Genomic DNA, 20,022 nt, shown 5'->3' with positions numbered 1-20,022 from the left:
CATCACCACCACCACAAAAAGATAGATTTTGAAATAGCAGACATTTAGAAATTAACCAAAACATGTTTGTATCTTTTGCTTTTTCTACTGTGAAAGAGAACCAACAGGCACAGGGTAGAAAGGAAGGTCTCTGAGAGTCTTGAGTCCATGGCAGGGAAGGCAGGGCATGGTGACACAGCATGTGACGGAGGCTCCTTCATCACAGTGGACCAGGAACCAGAAGATGGAGGCCAGAACTAGGGGCAAGTATAAATTTCAAAGGTTTCAAATGCCCTTCTCTGGCTAGGCCCCACTTCAACGTGTTCCACAGCCTTCCAAGTGATACTGGAAAGACTCGACACATGAGCCTTTGGGACATTTCAGATTCAAGCCGTTGTACTGTCCTGGAGTTAAAGTTAAAGTATAACAAAATTGTTGAAATATTTTTAATAGGACTGGAAAAATGGCTCAGCGGCTATGAGCATTGGCTGTTCTTTCAGAGGTCCTGAGTTCAAATTCCCAGCAACAACTTGGTGGCTCACAACTATCAATAGGCATGCAGGTGTGCATGCAGACAGAACTTTTTATACATGATAAATAAATAAATAAATTTAATAGACTGAAATTGAAAGTGATAGCAAAAAGAAAATGTAAACTACAACTAAAAATGCACTGGAAGCATAATCTTAAATGTATGGATGAGAAAAAGTAGGAAGCTTTTGAGAAATTAGGGAAAAGAATTAAAACAGCAAATCAAACCAAAAAGAAGGAAATGTATAGATAAGAAATTACCAGAATAGAAAATAAATGTGCAATGGGGAATATTAACAAAAACAGATTCTTTTAAAGTAACAATTGATAAAGTGTTTGCATAAGACTTATAGAAGGGAGAGTGGGGAATCAGTTGGCACATCTGTCAGAAAATACGAAAGCCTGAGACTATGGCTCAGAAGCAGAGTATGACATGCGTAAAGCCCTGCATCCCCTCCCTAGCTCAGGGGGAAAGTTCTGGACTTGTTTGTTTTTGGTTGGTGGTTGATTCTTAAACTTTTTATTTATTCTTTGTGAGTTTCACATCATACCCAAGTCCCACTCATCATCCTGTCCCCTCATATCCACAATTGCAACCCCCCAAAAAAAGAAAACACACACACAAAACAAAACAAAACAAAGCATGGAAAACATCTCGTCATGGAAGCTGTAGTCTATCACAGTATGTCCCACAGTATACCCCTCTGTCTACAGATCTTCACTTGCAAGTGTTCATTGCAGTGAGTCCTTAGTTTGGTTTGAGGTCTCTGGCTTCTGAGACACCATCAATATTGGCTCCTCATCGGAACTCCTCCCAATTATCCTGTTGTTGGCCTGTGTCATGGAGATCCTACAGCTTTTGATCAATAGGACTGGTCCTGTCATATGCTCCAACAGTTCACAGATAATGTACATTGATTTTGGGGTGGGCTGACATAAAGCCCTGGATCTAGGCCTGAGTGACAGCTGAGCTAGTCAGCCTCCCAGCTCTCCCCTATCCACACCACCAGGGTGAGCTTACCAGCATTGCTCTGGCTCAGCCATCCAGTGCTATATTGGCAGGGCGCAGAGTCAGCTCTCATGCTCTCAGGACCAGTTCACCCACACCTATGCCTCCAGTGCCAGCTCCACTGTGCTGCTCAGTAGAAGTGCTGGGCCTTTTCCCTCAAGTGCTGTAGCCAGGGAGGGGCTGGGCCAGCTCCCCCACTCTCAAAACCTCAGGGCTGGCTTACCTGAGCCTTTGCTATCAGGGACAGCTTCTGGAGGGTTTTTAAAGAGACTGTAAGTACTGTTAAATGAAATAGTCAAATTAAAAAAAAAAGACATAGTTTACCATAATCAATAAGAAAATAGACTCAGGGAGGCAAAGGCAGGTGGATCACTGTGAGTTCGAGGCCAGTGCAATGTACAAAGCAAGTCCAGGACAGCTAAGGCTACGCAGAGAAACCCTGTCTCAAAAAAGAAGGAAGGAAAGAAGAAATAAATTGAAAATCTGAGAAATTTTACCTTTTGAAAACATAAAGGAATGCGCCACAGTTTAAGTGACCAGCATGAACCTCAAAGGATACTCCCAGAAAGACCCTGTGCTGTCACTATGTTGTCTTGCTGCATAGTTGCAGAAATCCTGAACACATTAGCCACTGAGTCCAATAGTATCTGAAAATCCAAATTCAGCATCATTTTGTGAATTAAGGTTTAATGTTTGTCTCAGTTACTGTTCTCTTACTATGAAGAGACACCATGGCCGATGCAGCTTACAAAAGGAAGCATCTAATAGGAGCGTTGTTTACAGTTTCCAAGAGTCAGTTTATGAGCATGCCAAAAGTATGGCAGCCTGCAGACATGGTGTAAGAGCAGGAACTAAGAGCTACATCTCGATTGGCAGGCAGAGAAAGCAAGACTGGTTCTGGTCATGGGCTTTTGAAACCTAAAGCCCATCCTTAGTGACACCTTCTCTAACAAGACCATTCTCCCTAATGCTTCCTAAACAGTTCCACCAGTGAGGACCAAGCACTCAAATATATCAACCTATGGGGGCCATTTTCATTCAAACTACCACAGTATTCAAAAATCAATTGGTGTAATTTAACGCGATAGTAGAAGAAGGGGGAGGACTGTCTCATGCAGGAAAGGCCATTGTTAACAGTCAGTACCTGGCTGAGCAAAGGGTTATGCATCTATAGTTGCACCTGTTTTGAAGGCTGTGGCAGGAGGACTGTTGGAGGTCTGGCTGAAAATCCAAAATCAAATAAAAGTTTCAACAACTTAGAAATCAATACTTATTTCTGAAGAAAACTAGGAAAAAGATACAAGATAATAAAGCACCATCAGCTCTCCATTTTGGTTAGGAATGAGTCCAGGGCTGCTATCACAATTTATGTTTACCATTGCGCTACAAGTGTAAGTAATTCAATGAGGAAAGTTATAAAGAACTTTAAACCCTGTCATTGTAATAACACCAAATACATTAAGACACCCAGAACTAAACCTAATGAGAGCTTGGTGTATGTGTGGAAATTGACAAACCAGTTCTATAGTAGAGTGTAAGTGTGTGTGTGTGTGTGTGTGTGTGTGTGTGTGTGTTTTATATGGAGTCTCACTAAATTATCCAGGCTGGATTCCAATTCCCTATGCAGCCGAGGTTGACCTTGATCCTTCTGCCTCCCAAGTGCTGGGATTACAGGTACATGCCAACCATGCCTGACAGTTCTGTAACTTATATAGAAGCATAAAGGATAGCCAAGACTGTTCTGAAAGGAACAAAGTCAGAGTAATAGTCTGAGCTGCAGACTGCTCATGGAGAACAAGGCAGTGCACTGTGTTTTTAAGAGGTTAGACAAGTGGTGCACTGGAACTGAAGGGGGCATTCAGAGACAGACCCATATATACTGTGGTACCACCTGTTGACGAAAGTAGCTGCATGACAGTGAAGAGAGCGTCAAACATGAGGCAGCTGACTGGCTGCCTGTGGGAGATAAATCCTGACTCCTATCACATTCAGTATACAGACTAAATTACAGATAAATTGCAGAGCTAAATGACTGCAACAAATACATTGTCTAGGAGTTGGTAGAGAGCCCTAGAGGCGGCGTTCAGTGTGGTCATGTAGTTCATGTTCCAGAAGAGCAGTTACACAGTGGATTTTACATCCTAATCAAGCTCTCCGCTGACACACAGACTTTAAGGTGTGTGTGGTGTGCTTGTTTTTCATTTCGCAGTTAGGGTTTTCTTGTGTATGTGTATGGGTGAGTGTGGGCACACGTGTGCCGTGCACATGCGGAGGTCAGAGGTCAGAAATCGGCTCTCGTGTTCATTTGTTGATGCCACTGTTTTCTCTAGACTTTCCGCTTTTCTCTCTTCTCCATTTCCCCAAGTGTAGGTCTAAGACCAAAACCCTCCATGGTAGCCACTCTGTTGTTGGCTGTCATCTGTCAAAGTCAGTTTCCCTAACCAGCCTTAAGCCGGGGTATTCTGTTTTTTTTCTGCTCAGTAGTCTGCAGAGTACCTGACAGCTGATTATGTACTCACCTGTCTTCACTGCTGGAAGAATAATGATTACTTATTGAATAAAAAAAGATTACAGTCCAGAAAACAGTTCTTCTTTCCTTTCCCCTCAATCATCACACCATCTTTCTCTTTCATTTTAGTTGTTGTGTGGATGTGGGTCAGGGGCAAACTTGAGTGTTATTCCTCAGGCACCTTCCTCTTATTTGAGACAGGGTTCCTCATTGGCCTGGAACTTCACCAGGTAGGCTGGGCTGGCTCTAGAGATCCGCCTCTCTGTGCTTCCCATCTTGCCATTTCTGGGATTGCAAATGTACACCACTGTGCCTGGCTATCTACTTACATGAGTGCTGGGTATCCAGACTCATGACCTCATGCTTACAAAGCAAGTGCTTTCCTAGCTGCGTCATCATCTCCCTAGCCCTCTCTTTGATTTCAATATTCTAACCTGTAATTCTTTTGGGTTTTTTTTTTTTTGTTTTTTTGTTTTGTTTTGTTTTTTGTTTTTTTTTTTCCCTCAGGGAGCAGGAACTTGAGCTTCCTGGAGGTTTAGAGGTATTAATATATTCCAGTCTTAACATGAATGTGTTTACCCTATTTTGTTTAGGCGATTTGTGTGGAACTTCTTCCGCCTGGAGAATGAGCATCTAAATAACTGTGGTGAATTCCGTGCTGTACGGGACATCTCTGTGGCCCCCCTGAACGCGGATGACCAGACACTCCTTGAGCAAATGATGGACCAGGATGATGGAGTGCGAAATCGCCAGAAGAACCGGTCATGGAAGTACAACCAGAGCATATCCCTGCGCCGGCCTCGCCTTGCTTCCCAGTATGTAGAGCCCCTGCTTCTGAGTAAAGTGCTACTGTGCTCTTTACCCCTAGGTAACACAAGCTGAGAAGCTACTATACTGGGCCACGTGAAGCTGCTGACAGTCAGCCGTGCTCCTCTCCAGACAGTGGCCATCATGAGTACATCAGAAACGCCAGTGTGTTACCTACTAAGTGGGGTGTGAAAGACCATAGGACAAAAATCTGTTGGAAAAGAATTACCTGATTCTTGTGTATGATATGGGTTTATTTTTTTCAATTTATTTTTTATTAATTACAGTTTATTTACTTTGTATCCCAGCTGTAGCCCCCGCCCTTGTCCCTTCCCTACCCTGCCCTCCCTCCCTCTTCTCCTCCCATACCCCTCCCCAAGTCCACTGATAGGGGAGGAGGACCTCTCCTTTCATCTGACCCTACCCTATCAGGTCTCATCAGGACTGGCTGTATTGTCTTCCTCTGTGGCCTGGTAAGGCTGTTCCCCCCTCAAGGGGAAGTGATCAAAGAGCTGGCCACTGAGTTCATGTCAGAGACAGTCCCTGTTCCCATTACTAGGGAACCCACTTGGACACTGAGCTACCATGAGCCACATCTGTGCAGGGGTTCTAGGTTATCTCCATGCATTGTCCTTGGTTGGAGTATCAGTCTCCAAGTGGGGAAAAGACCCTTGTGCCCAGGGATTTTTTTTTTTTTTTTTTTTTTTTTTTTTTGGTTCTGTTGCTCTCCTTGTGGAGCTCCTGTCCCCTCCAGGTCTTTCATCTCCCCCTTCTTTCATAAGATTTCTTGCACTCTGCCCAAAGTTTGGTTATGAGTCTCAGCGAGTATGATATGTTTTATGTGCAAGTAAACTTCAAGTTAATTTAGAAATACTATCATTTGTGTGACCCTGACCAAATTCTTTAATTTCTCTGTTACTCTTCTGCCCATTGGGATATATGTAGCTCAAAGGGAGATTAAGAAGAGTAAAATCATTATTTTTGGAACCTATGCAGTATCATCACAGAAAGAACTCAGCAAGCAGAAGCTGTCTTATTAAATACATAACTAGGGTTCTTGTCAGCCATTTATTTTGTGTTCCTAAAGGTAATCATAAACATAGAATATACGGTGACTACACTAAAATTTAGAGAGAATAGATAGCAGAGATGATTGCAATGAAAGAGACTTAAGTTGAACATTTTTCTGAAGGTAAGGGAGTGTTTGGGTAAGATAAAGTCTATACAAGAAATGAAGAGTAGGAAGGAAAGCATGTGTCAAGAACAGTAGGTGAGAAGATATAATTGGGTTTACTCATCTGAACTGTCAGAGAATGACAAGACATGGCGACCCTTGCTGTAATCCCAGCATTTAGACAGTGGAAGCAGAAGGATCAGAGCTACATAGCAAGCTGAGACTCCCTGGTCCACACTAGGGTCTGTCTCAAAAACAAGAACAAACAAATAGCCAAAGACGGAACTCTGCAAGCTTCATTTTATAGGCAGGAAAAAAAAAAACATGTTTTTTCAAAGAGAAGTGTTGTTGTAAATAAAATGGGTGTTGTGCTAAATGATATTTGTTCTTTGCCCTATAATTATATCAATGTTATTATTTAACCTGATATCACAATCAGTAAGGCACAAACACCTGTTAAATTTTGTAATCATCATGGGCCGGGCACATATTTTACCTATGCTGTCTCAATAACCTCACCATATACCTCCCAGTTCCTGTCCAATACCATCCACCTTAACCATCCTTATCTGGGCTTACCTTCCATCCATAATCTTATAAATACTTGCTTGGATTCTTCATCTGGGCCTTTCCACGACATTGAAGTCCTTCCTCCTGGCCCATGTAGTTTCTTCTCCACGCTAACCCATCATGGCATCCTCCTTCTTCCTCTCTTCCTGTCCCTCTGTATTTTTCCCATCATTCTCCTCTTCCCAAATCCCAGGAACCTTAGCCATGCCTACTCCATTCTTCCCTGCCCAAGTTTTAGGCCTTTTAATCAACCAAAAATCAGATACAATGTCTTAGGCAGGTTCATGCAGCAAGGATAGGTGTATCTGAGTAGTAACCAGATCTTGAGGGACAGCAATTAGCATCAGAATATTTGTATCAGACCAACCTCCAACAGGAAGTGACAGGACAGGAGATATTAGACACTGCACAATTCAGGAGGAAAGAGAAACCTAAAGGCCAGAAGACTGCTTTGAGGGCTATTGCAAAGTATGGCCAGTAAAGACCTAAGTATGGCCAGTAAAGAAAGACCTGAATTGGGATCTTAAAATTGGACTAAAAGGAACACAAAGGAAGGGAGCGAGCAGAAAGCGCCAAAGCCTACTGAGCACAGGGAAGTGGAATAAGTCTGCCAAAGCTTTAGTTAGAGATTGAGGATTTTCTGGAAGGAAAGAGTAGAAGAGATAAGACAGCAGGGAACTGAGTCTGCAGCAGAGGTCACAGGGAAGTCAATGAGAAGCGCATGGAATCAGGCTGCCGGCGATGCTGGCAGGCCAGCAGGGTCTCATAGCTACCAGCAGAGGGCAGCCTAAACACAGTTTCCTTTCCAGAATGGAGGGTTTTTTGGTACTAGATTCTGTTCATTTCAGGTGTTTAAGGGGAAACACTGGGAAACTAGAGGAAAACCTTTAGAGGAACAAGTTTATGCTACAGAGTGTGGAGAACTAGACTAAGAGCTGAGCCTCATCTCTGACGTGAATTTTCATGTAGCCTTAGCCCCCAAATTTCAGCATCTCATCTGTTAAGTGGGAGTTAACAGCTCTCCTCTCACAGGAACTGCCTTCACTCTTGGGGTCAGCGAGTTGCAAGACATTTTCGGATAACCTAATCCCATTTTTAAGCAGTACAAGAATCTGACATAGCCTTCTAAGTAGCTGGTTGTTTTGTACTAAGTGACAATAAGCAGTCTGAACAGTTTAACTGAGGTTCCTGGCATTACCACTGTGGAATCAGTCCTCAGACTCAGGTCTTTGTTTTTGAGTACTATTCTGTCTGTCTAAGCATAACCTACTGTTCCAGGAGTTCATCTTCTGCAGTAGATAGCTCCTGCTCAGTATGCATGCTTGATGGTGATAGGAGTGGACACACACCCACATCTGCATGTCACTGATCCATTACGTATTTCTTTCCTCTCATCCCCTAGATCCAAGACTCGCGACACTAAGGTATTGATAGAAGACACAGATGATGAAGCTAACACTTGAATTCTCTGAAATCTACATTAACACCCTTGGTCTCCTACTCTACAATCCTTTCCTCGACCAACGCAACCTCCAGCACCTTTTTCCAGCTGAGAACAGGAGAAAACAGAACACGCCCCGGGCTCTTCAGATCGGGTCCCATGGACTCCGAGCAAGCTCACTGTGTTTCTTTCTTTTCTTCTGGTTTAATCTTCATTTTCTATTTTTAAAACAATACTTCATTTTGCCAATCAGAGGATGTTTTAAGGAACAAAAACCTAATAAATATCTCATGGATTGTTTACAATCACAAAGACATAGAAGCCCATCAGGATGAAGAACAGGCATTGGAAGGAGCCTCTGATTAGCGGCATGGAGATAACTCGGCTTCTGCCTGGCCCGGTTTTGACTGTCTAAAACCGGATGCTGGTTTTTAAATTTTCTGTCAGTTTCTATGGAGAGCTTTCCCTTCCTTCCGAGCCAGCACAGAGGCACTGGCAGCACTTGCAGGAAAAGTGCAGCTTGGAGCAGCACCCTCCTCCAGAAGCTACTTTGTAATTTGGTGTGACTTTTCTCACTTGGGAAGGATTTCGGGTGGGTGGGGAGTATGATGTATCGTTACGTACAGTTTTCTCATTATTTATGAAACTTACCCATAAATGTATGCTACTGCTCCTGTGAAGGGAGGCAGGAGGAACTGAGGCTAGCTGGCATTGCTGAGGGTCAAGCCCACATACCTCTTTCAGGAAACAACTTGTACCAGTTTGATTTTTCCTCTTATTTTAACTTTAAGCCAAAGTTATATTGCTAAATTCTAAGTTGCTGCTCTAGAGTCCTGAGCTCACTGTCATGACCAGGCATCCCACTTCCCTCCCACCGGTGGACATTGAGAGACAAGGTTCCGACAGGTGTATCTTTAGGAGCAAGAGCAGGTGCAGGATACATTCACCCACATACCAGTCACAACAATGAAGTTCTGCTGCGGGCTCTCTCTGTAGGACTGGAATCTTTACTGACTGAATGGAAAGACAGGCCTATTCAGACTCCTCACACCTTTATTAGATAGTTCACCTTCTGCTCCCATCTACTTTAGCCAGAATTTGATCAAATTAAAAGTCTTTTGTGCAGACTGCATTTTTGAGCATATATAACAAATCCTCCTTCATACTGCATTGACACAAAAGAGCTTGGCAGCCATTTTTAAGCCCAGCAGTATTATAAGGTGAATGTTAGATTTTATGACCTCCGTGATAGAAACCCATTTTTAAATTTGAGGCCTCTAAACGTGGCCATACTTTTAAAACTATATTTCTTAGAAGATTCAGGGTATAAATATCTATTTTTACTTCCTTTTTTCATCCCCTTTCTTCCTAAAGTCTCTAGAGAAGCCTAAAAACATACAGCATTTGACTTTCTTGAAAATGGTTGGTATCAAATTTAGTATTCTTCAGGACTGGCAGTATAGTTCATTGGTAGTAGGGATTGCCCAGCATTCTTGAGACCCTGTGTTTTCTTTTCAGCACCAGTGGGGGAGGAGGAAAAGTCATTATTTAATAAAATGAAAGTAAATACCAGGAAAAAGTGAAGTCTGCATTAATGCCCCCACTCCTCAGAGCTAGATGAAGTCCCATATAGGAGATTAGTGAGGGGCCATTCACTTGTGCCCTTTTCAAATTAACTTTAGACAAAGAAAGAAGTGAATAGGAAGACAATAATTAACACTTGCTCTGTTTCAAAACAAAACAAAACAAAAAAAAACACCAACTTGGCTGCTGCCCTTAACCCTCGTGTTCCTTCTGACATGAGTCCCTCCTGTGTATCGTAACCTTTACTCATTAAAGTTACTGCATTGCTAAATTCCTATTGATTAACTCATCAACTTCCTTTTAGAAACTTTCTTCCATTTTTTTTCTGACAAGTTTCCAATTTTTTCTTTCTTTTCCGAATTGAGATTTTTTTTAACAGCCGCCACGCCTCCGAAAGCTCACAGTGTCATACATTCTGTTGCTTTCTGTGTTTTGCCAAGCATGTCCCTTGCTCCAAAACTAAAGAGCAAACATTTATTTAAAATAAAAACAAAACTTTAAATAAATCGTATACTTTGTAATAATCAGTGATAATGATTTAGAGACCCTTGATAGATTAAAAGTTGCATTATTTCTATTTAGAAATCTTTTTCCTGACCATTCTGGGGTTTTATACTTTTAAAGCTGGGGGTAATTGTCACTGGTATCTGAGGTAACAGCAGCAATGATTACGAATATATAGAAAACTTCAGTGACCAGTCCTTTCTTGTACAAATAAAATCAGTGGTACTGTGTATCCAGAGCCATGCACATTGTCAGCTTCTTTCTCTGGTAGTGAGTCTGTGGTGACATAAACACAGTGACTCCTGCTGTTCCTACCCTTGATGTTTTTACATCAATTAACATATGGCCAGTTTGCTCGGTAGGATTCCACACCCTAATCAGTATTGTTTCTTTCATAAAGAATGCAGTGATAGAATGTATTCCTTTTCTGATGTTTGTCCTGTTGACTGCTCACAAGAAGGCTTACATGCTATCTAGCTTACCATGGCAGATGCCCCACTATGTATTTAAATGTTCCAGCTCCGTCTCCTAGCTCTAAAGAGATTACTTCATCAAAAGAATTTGGGAAACAACACATGCATTACTATTTCCCTTTGACAAAGGCAATGTGCATTTTTCTCTCCTTGGTTTCATCCGCCCTAGGCCCTGTGAACAACGTCCTGCTCATGTTCTCTTGGATACTCCTGGACCCTGCAACTCTCAGTGGAACATACCACTGTCACGTTGCAGACTAGCCAGAAGTAGCACTTCATCTGATCATAGCCTTCATTTTAGTTTTATTTTAAAAGGACTCCATTTTTAATAACATTTAAAATACTCTCAAAAGGAATGAAAAAGATAAAAATCCATGTTTCATTTTATACTAATGTAGAAAGCAATGTAGCGCAAAGAGATTTTAGCGGTTTGTTGTTAGCCAGGGAATACCTGTGCCTGAGGCTGTCATACCGTGCCAGTGAGTCATTGAGGGCGTCCTCTCGGACAGAGGCAATGGCGTGGTCAGAGAGAGATTGAGGTCATCCCAGAGTTTGGTGTTTGTCTCCTGGCCTCCATTACTAGACTCCTCAGACAAACTGCTTATTTTTAGATTGACCCCACCTCCTAGGAGCCATGACTCACCAACATTCTAAGTGAGGTCCTGCTGTTTTAGCGGAGTCTTGCTACAAGTTTCTGACCGGGTAAAAGTAAAGCCAAGTAAGAGCAGAACTGAGGCACTTGGAAGCACGTTAGCAGTGAGTTGGAGAGTAATAGAAGAATCTTACAGATGGCAGAGCTTGGGCCTTGGCAGCAGGAACGGGGTACTAGGTAAATCACATGACTCGGGGCTGTGTCTTTCTGTTCCTCTGTCCCTCCATTTCCTGTCACTTTGCATCATTTAAAATAGTTCTTCCCCAATTCAATTTTCCATGCAGTAACTACAGAGATTTCTTATTCTGAGGAAAAGAATTTAGAAATAAGACTTATTTGTGACACCGCTTTTATTAAAACCCTGGGATTCTCTGAAGTGATTACACTGTTTCATAAGTATAATTTTAGGTTGTCATTCTTTTACTAGTTTAATAAAAAATTGCCTCCCTCTCAATAGGAACTTTTTACAGTAAACAATATTCTTGGGTGGGTGTCTAAAATTAAGATAACTTCTTGGACTAAAAGTTGATCGTGTCCAATCTTGATCTCCCTCAACTACATAATCCATACCTTTCTCCATTCTAATAAGCCAATGACATAACTGGCCAGGTGAAAATAGAAATTCAGGTTAAATTTTGAAAACATCACTCTTGTTTTCTACTTGGTCTAATTGTTTTTTTTTTCCTGGTCATTCACTTAAACACGAGTTGCTGCATTTCACTTATCAGTCATGATACTGGATCTTATAGCTCCCAACCTGCTGATTTCAAGTTTATACAATGTCAGATAGAGTTGATTGTATTGTAGCATCAGTTTGTGGTACTGAGTGTTACAAATCAGCCCTCTAGCCAGCATCAACCACTCTACTCAATAAATATTAAAAAAAAAAAAGAACAAAAGCATTTCATTAGACATGAAAGAGCTGAAGTTAGACAGTGCGAATTTACCTGATGGAGAAGAGGAGCTGATGGGTGTGGTCCCTGATGCCTTTCTTACATGAACTTTCAGAATTGATACTGAGTTGCCCCCTAGAAACAATCTTCAGAATATATTTTCTGGATGAGGAAATGAGGGGGACAAGATGAGTTTTCCCTGAAGTGGGGAAAATCATACCAATTACGACTGAATATGATTCCTTGTAGCAAGCCTTCCGGTTATTTTATTAAACCAAGGCTAGCTTCGGTTTTTTTGTATGGTGCCATCCACCTTCAGAGTACAATCAGATGATCTCTTGTTTGCCTTGGATTCGGTCTCATCTTGTATACCTTTGAATTTAATGTCCACCTGACTCCTGTCCCATCTGAACCAGCATGAGGCAGAGGGCAGCCGGCAGCACTGCAGGATAGATATGGGCTTGTGAGAAAGGACAGGGTCCCCGCCTCACTGTCTGTCCAGTGCTATCTCTAAAGTCCTTGCCTGCACTTCTCCTGCTGTCCTTAGCACCAGTGTGCTGAGGACAGGGAAAAGGACTGTTTGTGACCTTGTTACTATGTTGAACTGTTAAGGTAAAATTGTAAACCACTCCTATTTCAATTGCAAAAAGAGCAAAACCCTCAAGCTATATTACCTATATTGTGAAAAGATGCATTTTTGTGGGGTTTCTGGGTTAGCACAGAAGCTTGTATCAATGAAGAGTACGTAGGAGGGAAATGGGAATACTTGTTTTGTTTTCAAACCCTCTCCCTCTATTGTGTCTCCCTCACTCAGACACGCACACCACCGTGTTGCTCAAGTGATTCTGTCCTGTGACTCCCTGAGCTATTGTTGTCAAGAGTAACTATGGATTGTGATTAGTCCTCTGTGGGTGACTCTTGCCCCATTTGCCCAACCCTTGCTTTCTTTCCTACTCTCTACTCTGGTGAATGGAAAAGGTGACATCAAAGAATCAATGCTTGCTTGGACTCACGTATCTGTGACTGCTATTAGCTGTCTCCTTTTTCCTCCTTCTGTGGGTAGAATTCTTAAGACATGTGGAGTTCCCTTCTGGATAAGTAGGTTAAATGCACAATGTGGTACTGTTCTATAGTTTCTAGATGGTGTAAAAAGCAAAAAGTTAATGTGCTTATGTGTTTTTAAAAGAAAATAAGTGATTGGTTACAAAACTCTGGCCTTTTTCATTATTACAAGCTCTGTTTTCCAACAGTTTGCTGACTCGTCACTAGTGAGTGGTTTGTGTCACTGTGTGCCTTTCTTTCTCTTTGTGTCTTAGATTCCTGATCATCATTCCCCTTAGTACTAACATGTATATGGGCCTAACACAAACAGCTTACAATGATTTAGTGGGCTATAGCTATGATCCCCACACTCGGGAGGCTGAGGCAGGAGAATTGCTGTGAGTTTGAGACAGGCCCTGGCTACATAGTTCCGGGCCATAGTTCATAGCCCACATAGTTCTGAGCTAAAGAGACCATCTTAAATGGCTTCTTTTTAACACAAAGAATCTCTAACATTAAATGAGACACAGTGTGTAATTGAATGCTGCAGAGCAGCACCCTTGTTGCCTCCGAGCCCATGTCCAAGGTAGAAACACAGCTCTTCCTGCTGGGTTCCTGGGCTGCTTAGTAACTACTGACGGCTCACTAGGCAGTTACAAAATTAACTGACCCTCAGAGGAGCGAGTCTGGAACAAAAAAAAGAGGGAAATGACTCACTGACTGAACAGTAAAGCGTTTGCCTTTCATTTTATTGTTACCCCTCCGTTTTTCCTGTTTCGGTGCAGGCCAAGTTTATGGGAATGGAAGTTTCCAAGCCACGGGCTAGGCTGTAAATGGGCATGAGCCACTGAAGACTCACGCTTTTCCTGTAGCCCAGCATTTGTGTGTCTGTGGCCTCCTGCTTGCCAAATGCACAGCATCTCAGCTACATGTGAACCAGTGGGCAATTTTAGTTAATACCTAAAACAAATTAATCTGTAATTGTAGGTAGTTTCAGAAACCCACTCCAGACACATCCAAAATCCCTGGACTTTTAGTCACCTGTATCTTTTTCTGGATTTTTTTTTATTATTATTATTAAACCCTTTTCAACAGTTATGAGAATAATAGTCAATTTATCCTTTCTGACTCAGTTTCCAGTTTCCCAAGTTTTCCCATGAGGGCATTGTAGAGTTCATATATTCAAGTACATATTTTACATTTATATAAAATATATATATGTTGTTGGAAGGGGGAGGGATTTGGTCGTTCAAGATGGTTTCTCTGTATAGCCCTGCCTGGCTGTTCTGGAACCCACTCTGTAGACCAGGTTGGCCTTGAACACATAGCTCTACCTGCCTCTGCCTGCCAAGTGCTGGGATTAAAGGCATATGCCACTACCATCTGGTTGGGTTCTTAACGTTTTTAAAGGTTAATTTACTGTATATTTATCAAGTTCCTGTCATGTGTTTGATCAACATTATTACTTAGTTTTCACTAAAGTTGGTTTCATTGATTTTATGAGCCAGAGGTGGTAATAAAGTTGTTTGTAAGTTACTTTATGAAACCATTGGCAAAATAAGACTTCCCAGTGTCAGCACCCAAAATAAGATGGATTTTCTCTACCAGATTACAGGGGCTCTTCACCCTTTCCTGGGCAGTTAGTAAAACCTATTCTGATTACTTTTCATCCCTTAAAAAACAAAGAGTGGAACAGAATAAGATGGCAGCCAAGATGGTACCATCTCCCTGCGGACATAGCAAATTGAACAGCTATTCACATACCAAAAAAAACAATGTAGTCGTGAGAGCTAAGGAAACCCAATGAGATACAGTAGTGCTTGGTGTCAGCATGACAGTGAAGACAGAGATGTCCTTGCCGCCACACCCCTCTTCTCCTTCCAGCAGCCGAGCAGAGGCGGTCCCACTTCCTGAAGGGAGCCCTCCTTAGGTAATTCTCAGGAGGTCTATCGGCCTTATCGGTAGCCCAGTACAATCCATGGTACAATCCAGGGATAGCCTAACCACGTGTGAATAAGGAAATGCCCCTGCTACCTTCCTCCAGCCTCGGGTAGCAGAGCAGGAACCCACATGTTCTAAAACCAGAGAGCTGCGCCTGAGTGGGATGGCTCTGTACTGGCCTGCAGCACTTCGAGCTGTGCTGCAGGTTCTGTTGCCACTCCCCAAACTATAGGTCTGCGTGGTCATATAACCAGGCTGTAACCAAGGAGGCCAAGGAGAGTGGAGTGTGCTTCAGGTACCTGTTTACTGGGGGCAGGATACGCACAAGACTTCAGTCTGGAACTCCACTGGCAAGGGAAACCCCATTCCTAGGTGTGCACAGAGCCTTAGGAAGAGCCTCAGTACCGAGAGGTTGCAGCTAGCACCACCTGTGGCCGGTTGCAGGAATACTGAGCCACAAGTCCCCAGCGATAGGCAGTCTATAGCGGTACGGCTCTTGGTCCTACCCCAGTGTTGTGTTGGTCTTGCCTGGCTGTATGCTCAGGCTATAACACAGTTTGGTAGACACAGGATATGTCAGCTGCATATATGTGGGACACATCAGCGTAGACTGCAGTCTCATATTGAAATAATTCATACCCTAACGACAGACACCCAGGAACTAGGCATCAACCAGCCAGTGTGGAAAAGGTGAGTGTAGCCAAGCTTAGAAATTCAGGAACGACATGCACAAACGAAGCCAGATGAAGAACAGCGGGCTAAATGCCTAACTCCTTCCATTCGAAGAAGACCACAGGATGTGCTTGAGGAAAGCATGACCTCACCTCATAAAATCCAGAAACTGACTTGAGAGGACAGCCTGTAAAGAGGAGGCCTGAGCATTTTAAGCAGCTGTGTGAGGCTACTCAGTGAGTTGAAGAAAGCACTTTTGTGTTTTGTTTTGTTTTTCAAGACAGGGTTACTCTGTGTAGCCTTGGCTGTCCTGGACTCACTCAGTAGATCAGGCTGGCCTTGAACTCACAGAGATCCGCCTGCCTCTGCCTCCCCAAGTGCTGGGGTGTGCCACCTTGCCTGTCTACAGCACAAACCTTTCAAAAAACCTAGCCACAGATGGAAGCAACTTTTAAAAATAGAATATGTTGGAAAAATTCAAAACAGTAGATGGAAGTCATAGCAGGGCAGATCAAATAGAAGAGAGACTCTAAGCCTGAAGATGGGTTCTGTAAAAATACACAGCTGAGGGGAAGGAAGGAGGGATGGTAGACGTTTACAGGAACTTTGTGATAGCATTAAGAGAAAATATTTTGGTTGTTGGGTTAAGAGAATGACAAAGGCATAGAAAGGTTATCCAAAGAAATAACAGAAAAGTCCCCTGAACCTAGAAAAGGGCACATGTCTGGGTAAAGGAAAGTCAAGGTCACTAGTCAGTTTAACCTCACCTGAATCTAGCCCAAGGTATAAAATAATTAAGCTCTTAAAGGGAGAGAATAGAGAAAAAGTTCTCAAGACTGCAAGAGAGAAAACAACACGTAAGGGTGCCTCAGCTCACCAGGCAGCAGTAATTTGACAGGCTAGAAGAGAATGGCATGAGAGTCTCATAAGTACAGAAGGGAGGGGGAAAATGCCCAACCGAGATTACTGTATCCAGGAAAGAGTTCATTGAGAAATACAGGAGACACAAACACGTTCTCAGACTAACAAAGGCTGAGTGCTCAGCAAGATTTGCACCGTAAGAAATATTAGCTTGAGCCAGGTAGTGGTGGTACACACCTATAATCCCAGCACTCAGGGAGGCAGAGGCAGCCGGATCTCTGTGAATTCAAAGCCAACCTGATCTATAAAGTGAGTCCAAGACAGCCAAGGCTACACAAAGAAACTCTGTCTTGAAAAAAATATATAATTTTTAAAGTGAAAACAGATATTCAAATGATGCTACAGAAAGATAAAAGATTAGCTTGTTCATGAACAGCTTATGCCAATGAATGAAAAAAAAATGGAAAAATTCCTAGACATATATGCCTCCTTAAGACTCAGTAATAGTGAAGTAGAAAACCTGAGCAAACCAATAATAAAATTGTATTTAATTAATAATTAAAAGTCTCCCATCAAAGAAAGCTCAGGTCAGGAAGCTTCATTGATGAATTCTACCAAACTTTTTTAAAATTTTATTTATTTTATGTATGAGTGCTTTATCTGCATGTGAAAAGAAGACATAAAATTCTACTATATATAGTGTAAGCTACCATTTGGTTGCTGGGAATTGAACTCAGAACCTCTGAAAGAACAGGCAGTGCTCTTAACTGCTGAGCCAATCTCTCCAGCCCTCTACCAAACATCTAAAGAGGAACAAATACCAATTTATTTTATTTTATTTTATTTTTTGAGACAGGGTTTCTCTGTGTAGCTCTGACTGTGCTGGAACTCTTCTTTGTAGACCAGGCTGAACTCACAGAGATCTGCCTGCCTCTGCCTCCTTGGTGCTGGGATTAAAGGGGTGCACCACCACTGACCAGCTCACCAGTTCTTAAGTGGGTCCAAAACAACAGATCGTAGTTTGAGGTTGCGGTGTAGCTGCCATCTTGGTGCAGCTTGCATCGGCCAAAAGTGGAGCTGAGCCATCTTAAGCTTTTTTCCTTTTGTTTCAGCTGCCCTCACAGAATCCCCACACACTCAGAGCTACAACCCTAGGGAGGAGCAAGGAGCAGAGAGGTCTGGCCTGCCCATGAAGCTTGCTTGTGCTTAGTCCCGGAGATATCTGTTGTGTCTTCTGCTGGGATGTTGCTAAGCCTGTCTGTTAGGACCCAGCGTGTAGTGGGCAGTTGTAGCCACAGAGTCCTTTTTGACCCTGTGATTGGACATTCTCCTCCAGACTCTCATTGGCAGGTTCAGCTGTAGCTGCACAGTGGACTCACACATGGGAGGCCTTGAAAAGCAGTAGGGACCAGGCTTTTGCTACTCGGTGAGGAAAGACCAACAGTTGCAAGGTTAGGGAGGAATGGTCTGAGAAAACCAGAAGTCTTAAGGGGTTTGGGGAGAAGTCTGTAGGTAGACGTATAGAAGTGGGCATGAAGTGGGAAGTCTTCCAATCACATTAGCTCCCGTAAAGCAGCGTCCGTCATTGACAACAAAACAGACAAGTATACGGTGACTTAGCCCACAGGCCTCAGGAAGCCTCTGTCACTGGCTGCCCATGTTGGTTCAATAGCAACATGACTGAAGTGTCTATCAAAGTAGAGAGGAGACAGGCTGTTCAGGTCAGCAGCATGCGCTCTACAGAAAGAGACGTACAGACCTATCACCAAGGCCCACCCAGCCTGGTTCAGCTTTGAGGGTGTTTGTTTGATCTACTGGCAAGGACTTGCTTGAGCTCAGTCCCGGAGATTTCTGTTGTGTCTTCTAATATCCATGGAATATCACCGTAGGCCAGAAAACCAGCTTTGCATCCCAGAAGGAATAGCAGCAGGCCCGTGGGATGCCATTCACTGATGTTAGCACAGAGGCACCGCAGAAGGTTCCAGGTTCAATGAGCACTGAGGACATACCTGCAGTGCCCAGATGTATGTGCCGCCAGCATGAGGGACATCTCCCAGGATATAAAATATGCTTTGAATCTAAGGCCCAGATATGGTACTGTACCCTCAAGAAAAGAAAGAATCATGGAACCAGACGATCAAGAAGTGGGCTCAGAGCCCTGCTTACCTTCATGCCCATGGCTGTACTTTCTTCATTCTGTCCCTCTAACTCTGAGCTCACAGGGTCCTAGAGCTAGGAAGCCCTAGGTTCCTGATGGCCAGAAGCAGGGGGTGGTTGGCAGGTTGGCAGGGCAACTGGCCCTGGGCATTAGGAGGAGGTGGGCTGATGTTACAAAGTGCGAGAGGGGAGGCTCAGCGGGGGATCTGTTTGTGGGAGTCTCCCTTGTCGTACGAAGTGGTGTAGATGCCTATGAGTGGGGTCCACCGTGTGAGTACAGAGACGCCTTGAGAACAGCCGAAGGTCCAGAGCAGATTTTCCCATCCGAGAGTTATCAGCAGGTGGCTGCAGAGGTGGCCTGGCCACCCCTAGGGGTACTGAGTGCTTCTGAGGCTGAGATGGCTGCCTAGATGGAGACCGTGTGTTTAAAGAAGAAACTGCATGTGGCTGGCATCTTCCACATAAGCCTCTGAACTGGCAAGATAAAAGATAAAAGAAAGAGAGAGAGAGAGAGATGGAGATGTTGGCTTCCCACTTCTCACAGCTAGGAGACTGACTAACCCAAATCAGATTTGTATTAATGAGCCCTTGCTGGAATCCCCAAATCCGAGATCTATGAGAGGAGTCAAATAATGAAAGTGTCCCTCATGTGCGACCTTTGATACAGAGACAGGGAAAATCTACAATCCAGCAAGCGGTAAGGGGAGGGTGAGCTGGTGGGGGGGTGCGGCGTGCCATGTTCATAATAGCTCTTCAGTGTGAGAGACTGTGGCAATCAGAAGATTTGGCACCGGCATTGCTGAAATTAAGGAAAAGCTTCAAACAAGTAATGAAAGCATGTCTTGCAGCCTGGCTTGTGGGGGATATGGGCAGACAGGATGGGTGTGCTGTGGACACACAAGCGCACATCTGCCCTCAAGACACAGGCTGCATAACTGGAAGCCTCAGTTCCTGAGGGATTGGCTTCCTGGGCCACTAGACTATCTCATCACGAATGAAGGCCCCAATGATACCAAGAGCTGGAGGAAGAGGGAGAAGGACGGGTGCTACGGAGAGAGTGAGGAAAGTGATGTGTGATGCCCAGTTGGCTGGTCTCACGGGATTGTCCACTGTGGAAGAGCTCAAGGGCATGAAAGTGGAATGGCTCCACTTTCATGAGAGAATGACTGGGGCGCTTAGTTCTTCTGTCCAGGCTGCTGTCCCCAATGTTGATCTGTTAAGGCA

The 20,022-nt window shown here is 43.4% G+C and overlaps 1 protein-coding gene across 1 annotated transcript in view; it reads left to right on the top strand.

Moving 5' to 3' along the window:
* Window positions 1-13,378, top strand: part of Xpr1 (xenotropic and polytropic retrovirus receptor 1) — a 157,294-nt gene extending 143,916 nt beyond the window's left edge. The window contains exons 14-15 of the mRNA XM_021660536.2: window positions 4,622-4,843; window positions 7,982-13,378. Coding sequence (XP_021516211.1) covers window positions 4,622-4,843; window positions 7,982-8,042 — 283 coding nt within the window. The 3' untranslated portion in view covers window positions 8,043-13,378. The remainder of the gene's footprint in view (window positions 1-4,621; window positions 4,844-7,981) is intronic.
* Window positions 13,379-20,022: the final 6,644 nt, after the last annotated feature.

The sequence above is a fragment of the Meriones unguiculatus genome, chromosome 11 (assembly GCF_030254825.1).
Source record: "Meriones unguiculatus strain TT.TT164.6M chromosome 11, Bangor_MerUng_6.1, whole genome shotgun sequence".
NCBI lineage: Eukaryota > Metazoa > Chordata > Mammalia > Rodentia > Muridae > Meriones > Meriones unguiculatus.
This window is presented reverse-complemented; position numbering and strand designations above follow the sequence as displayed.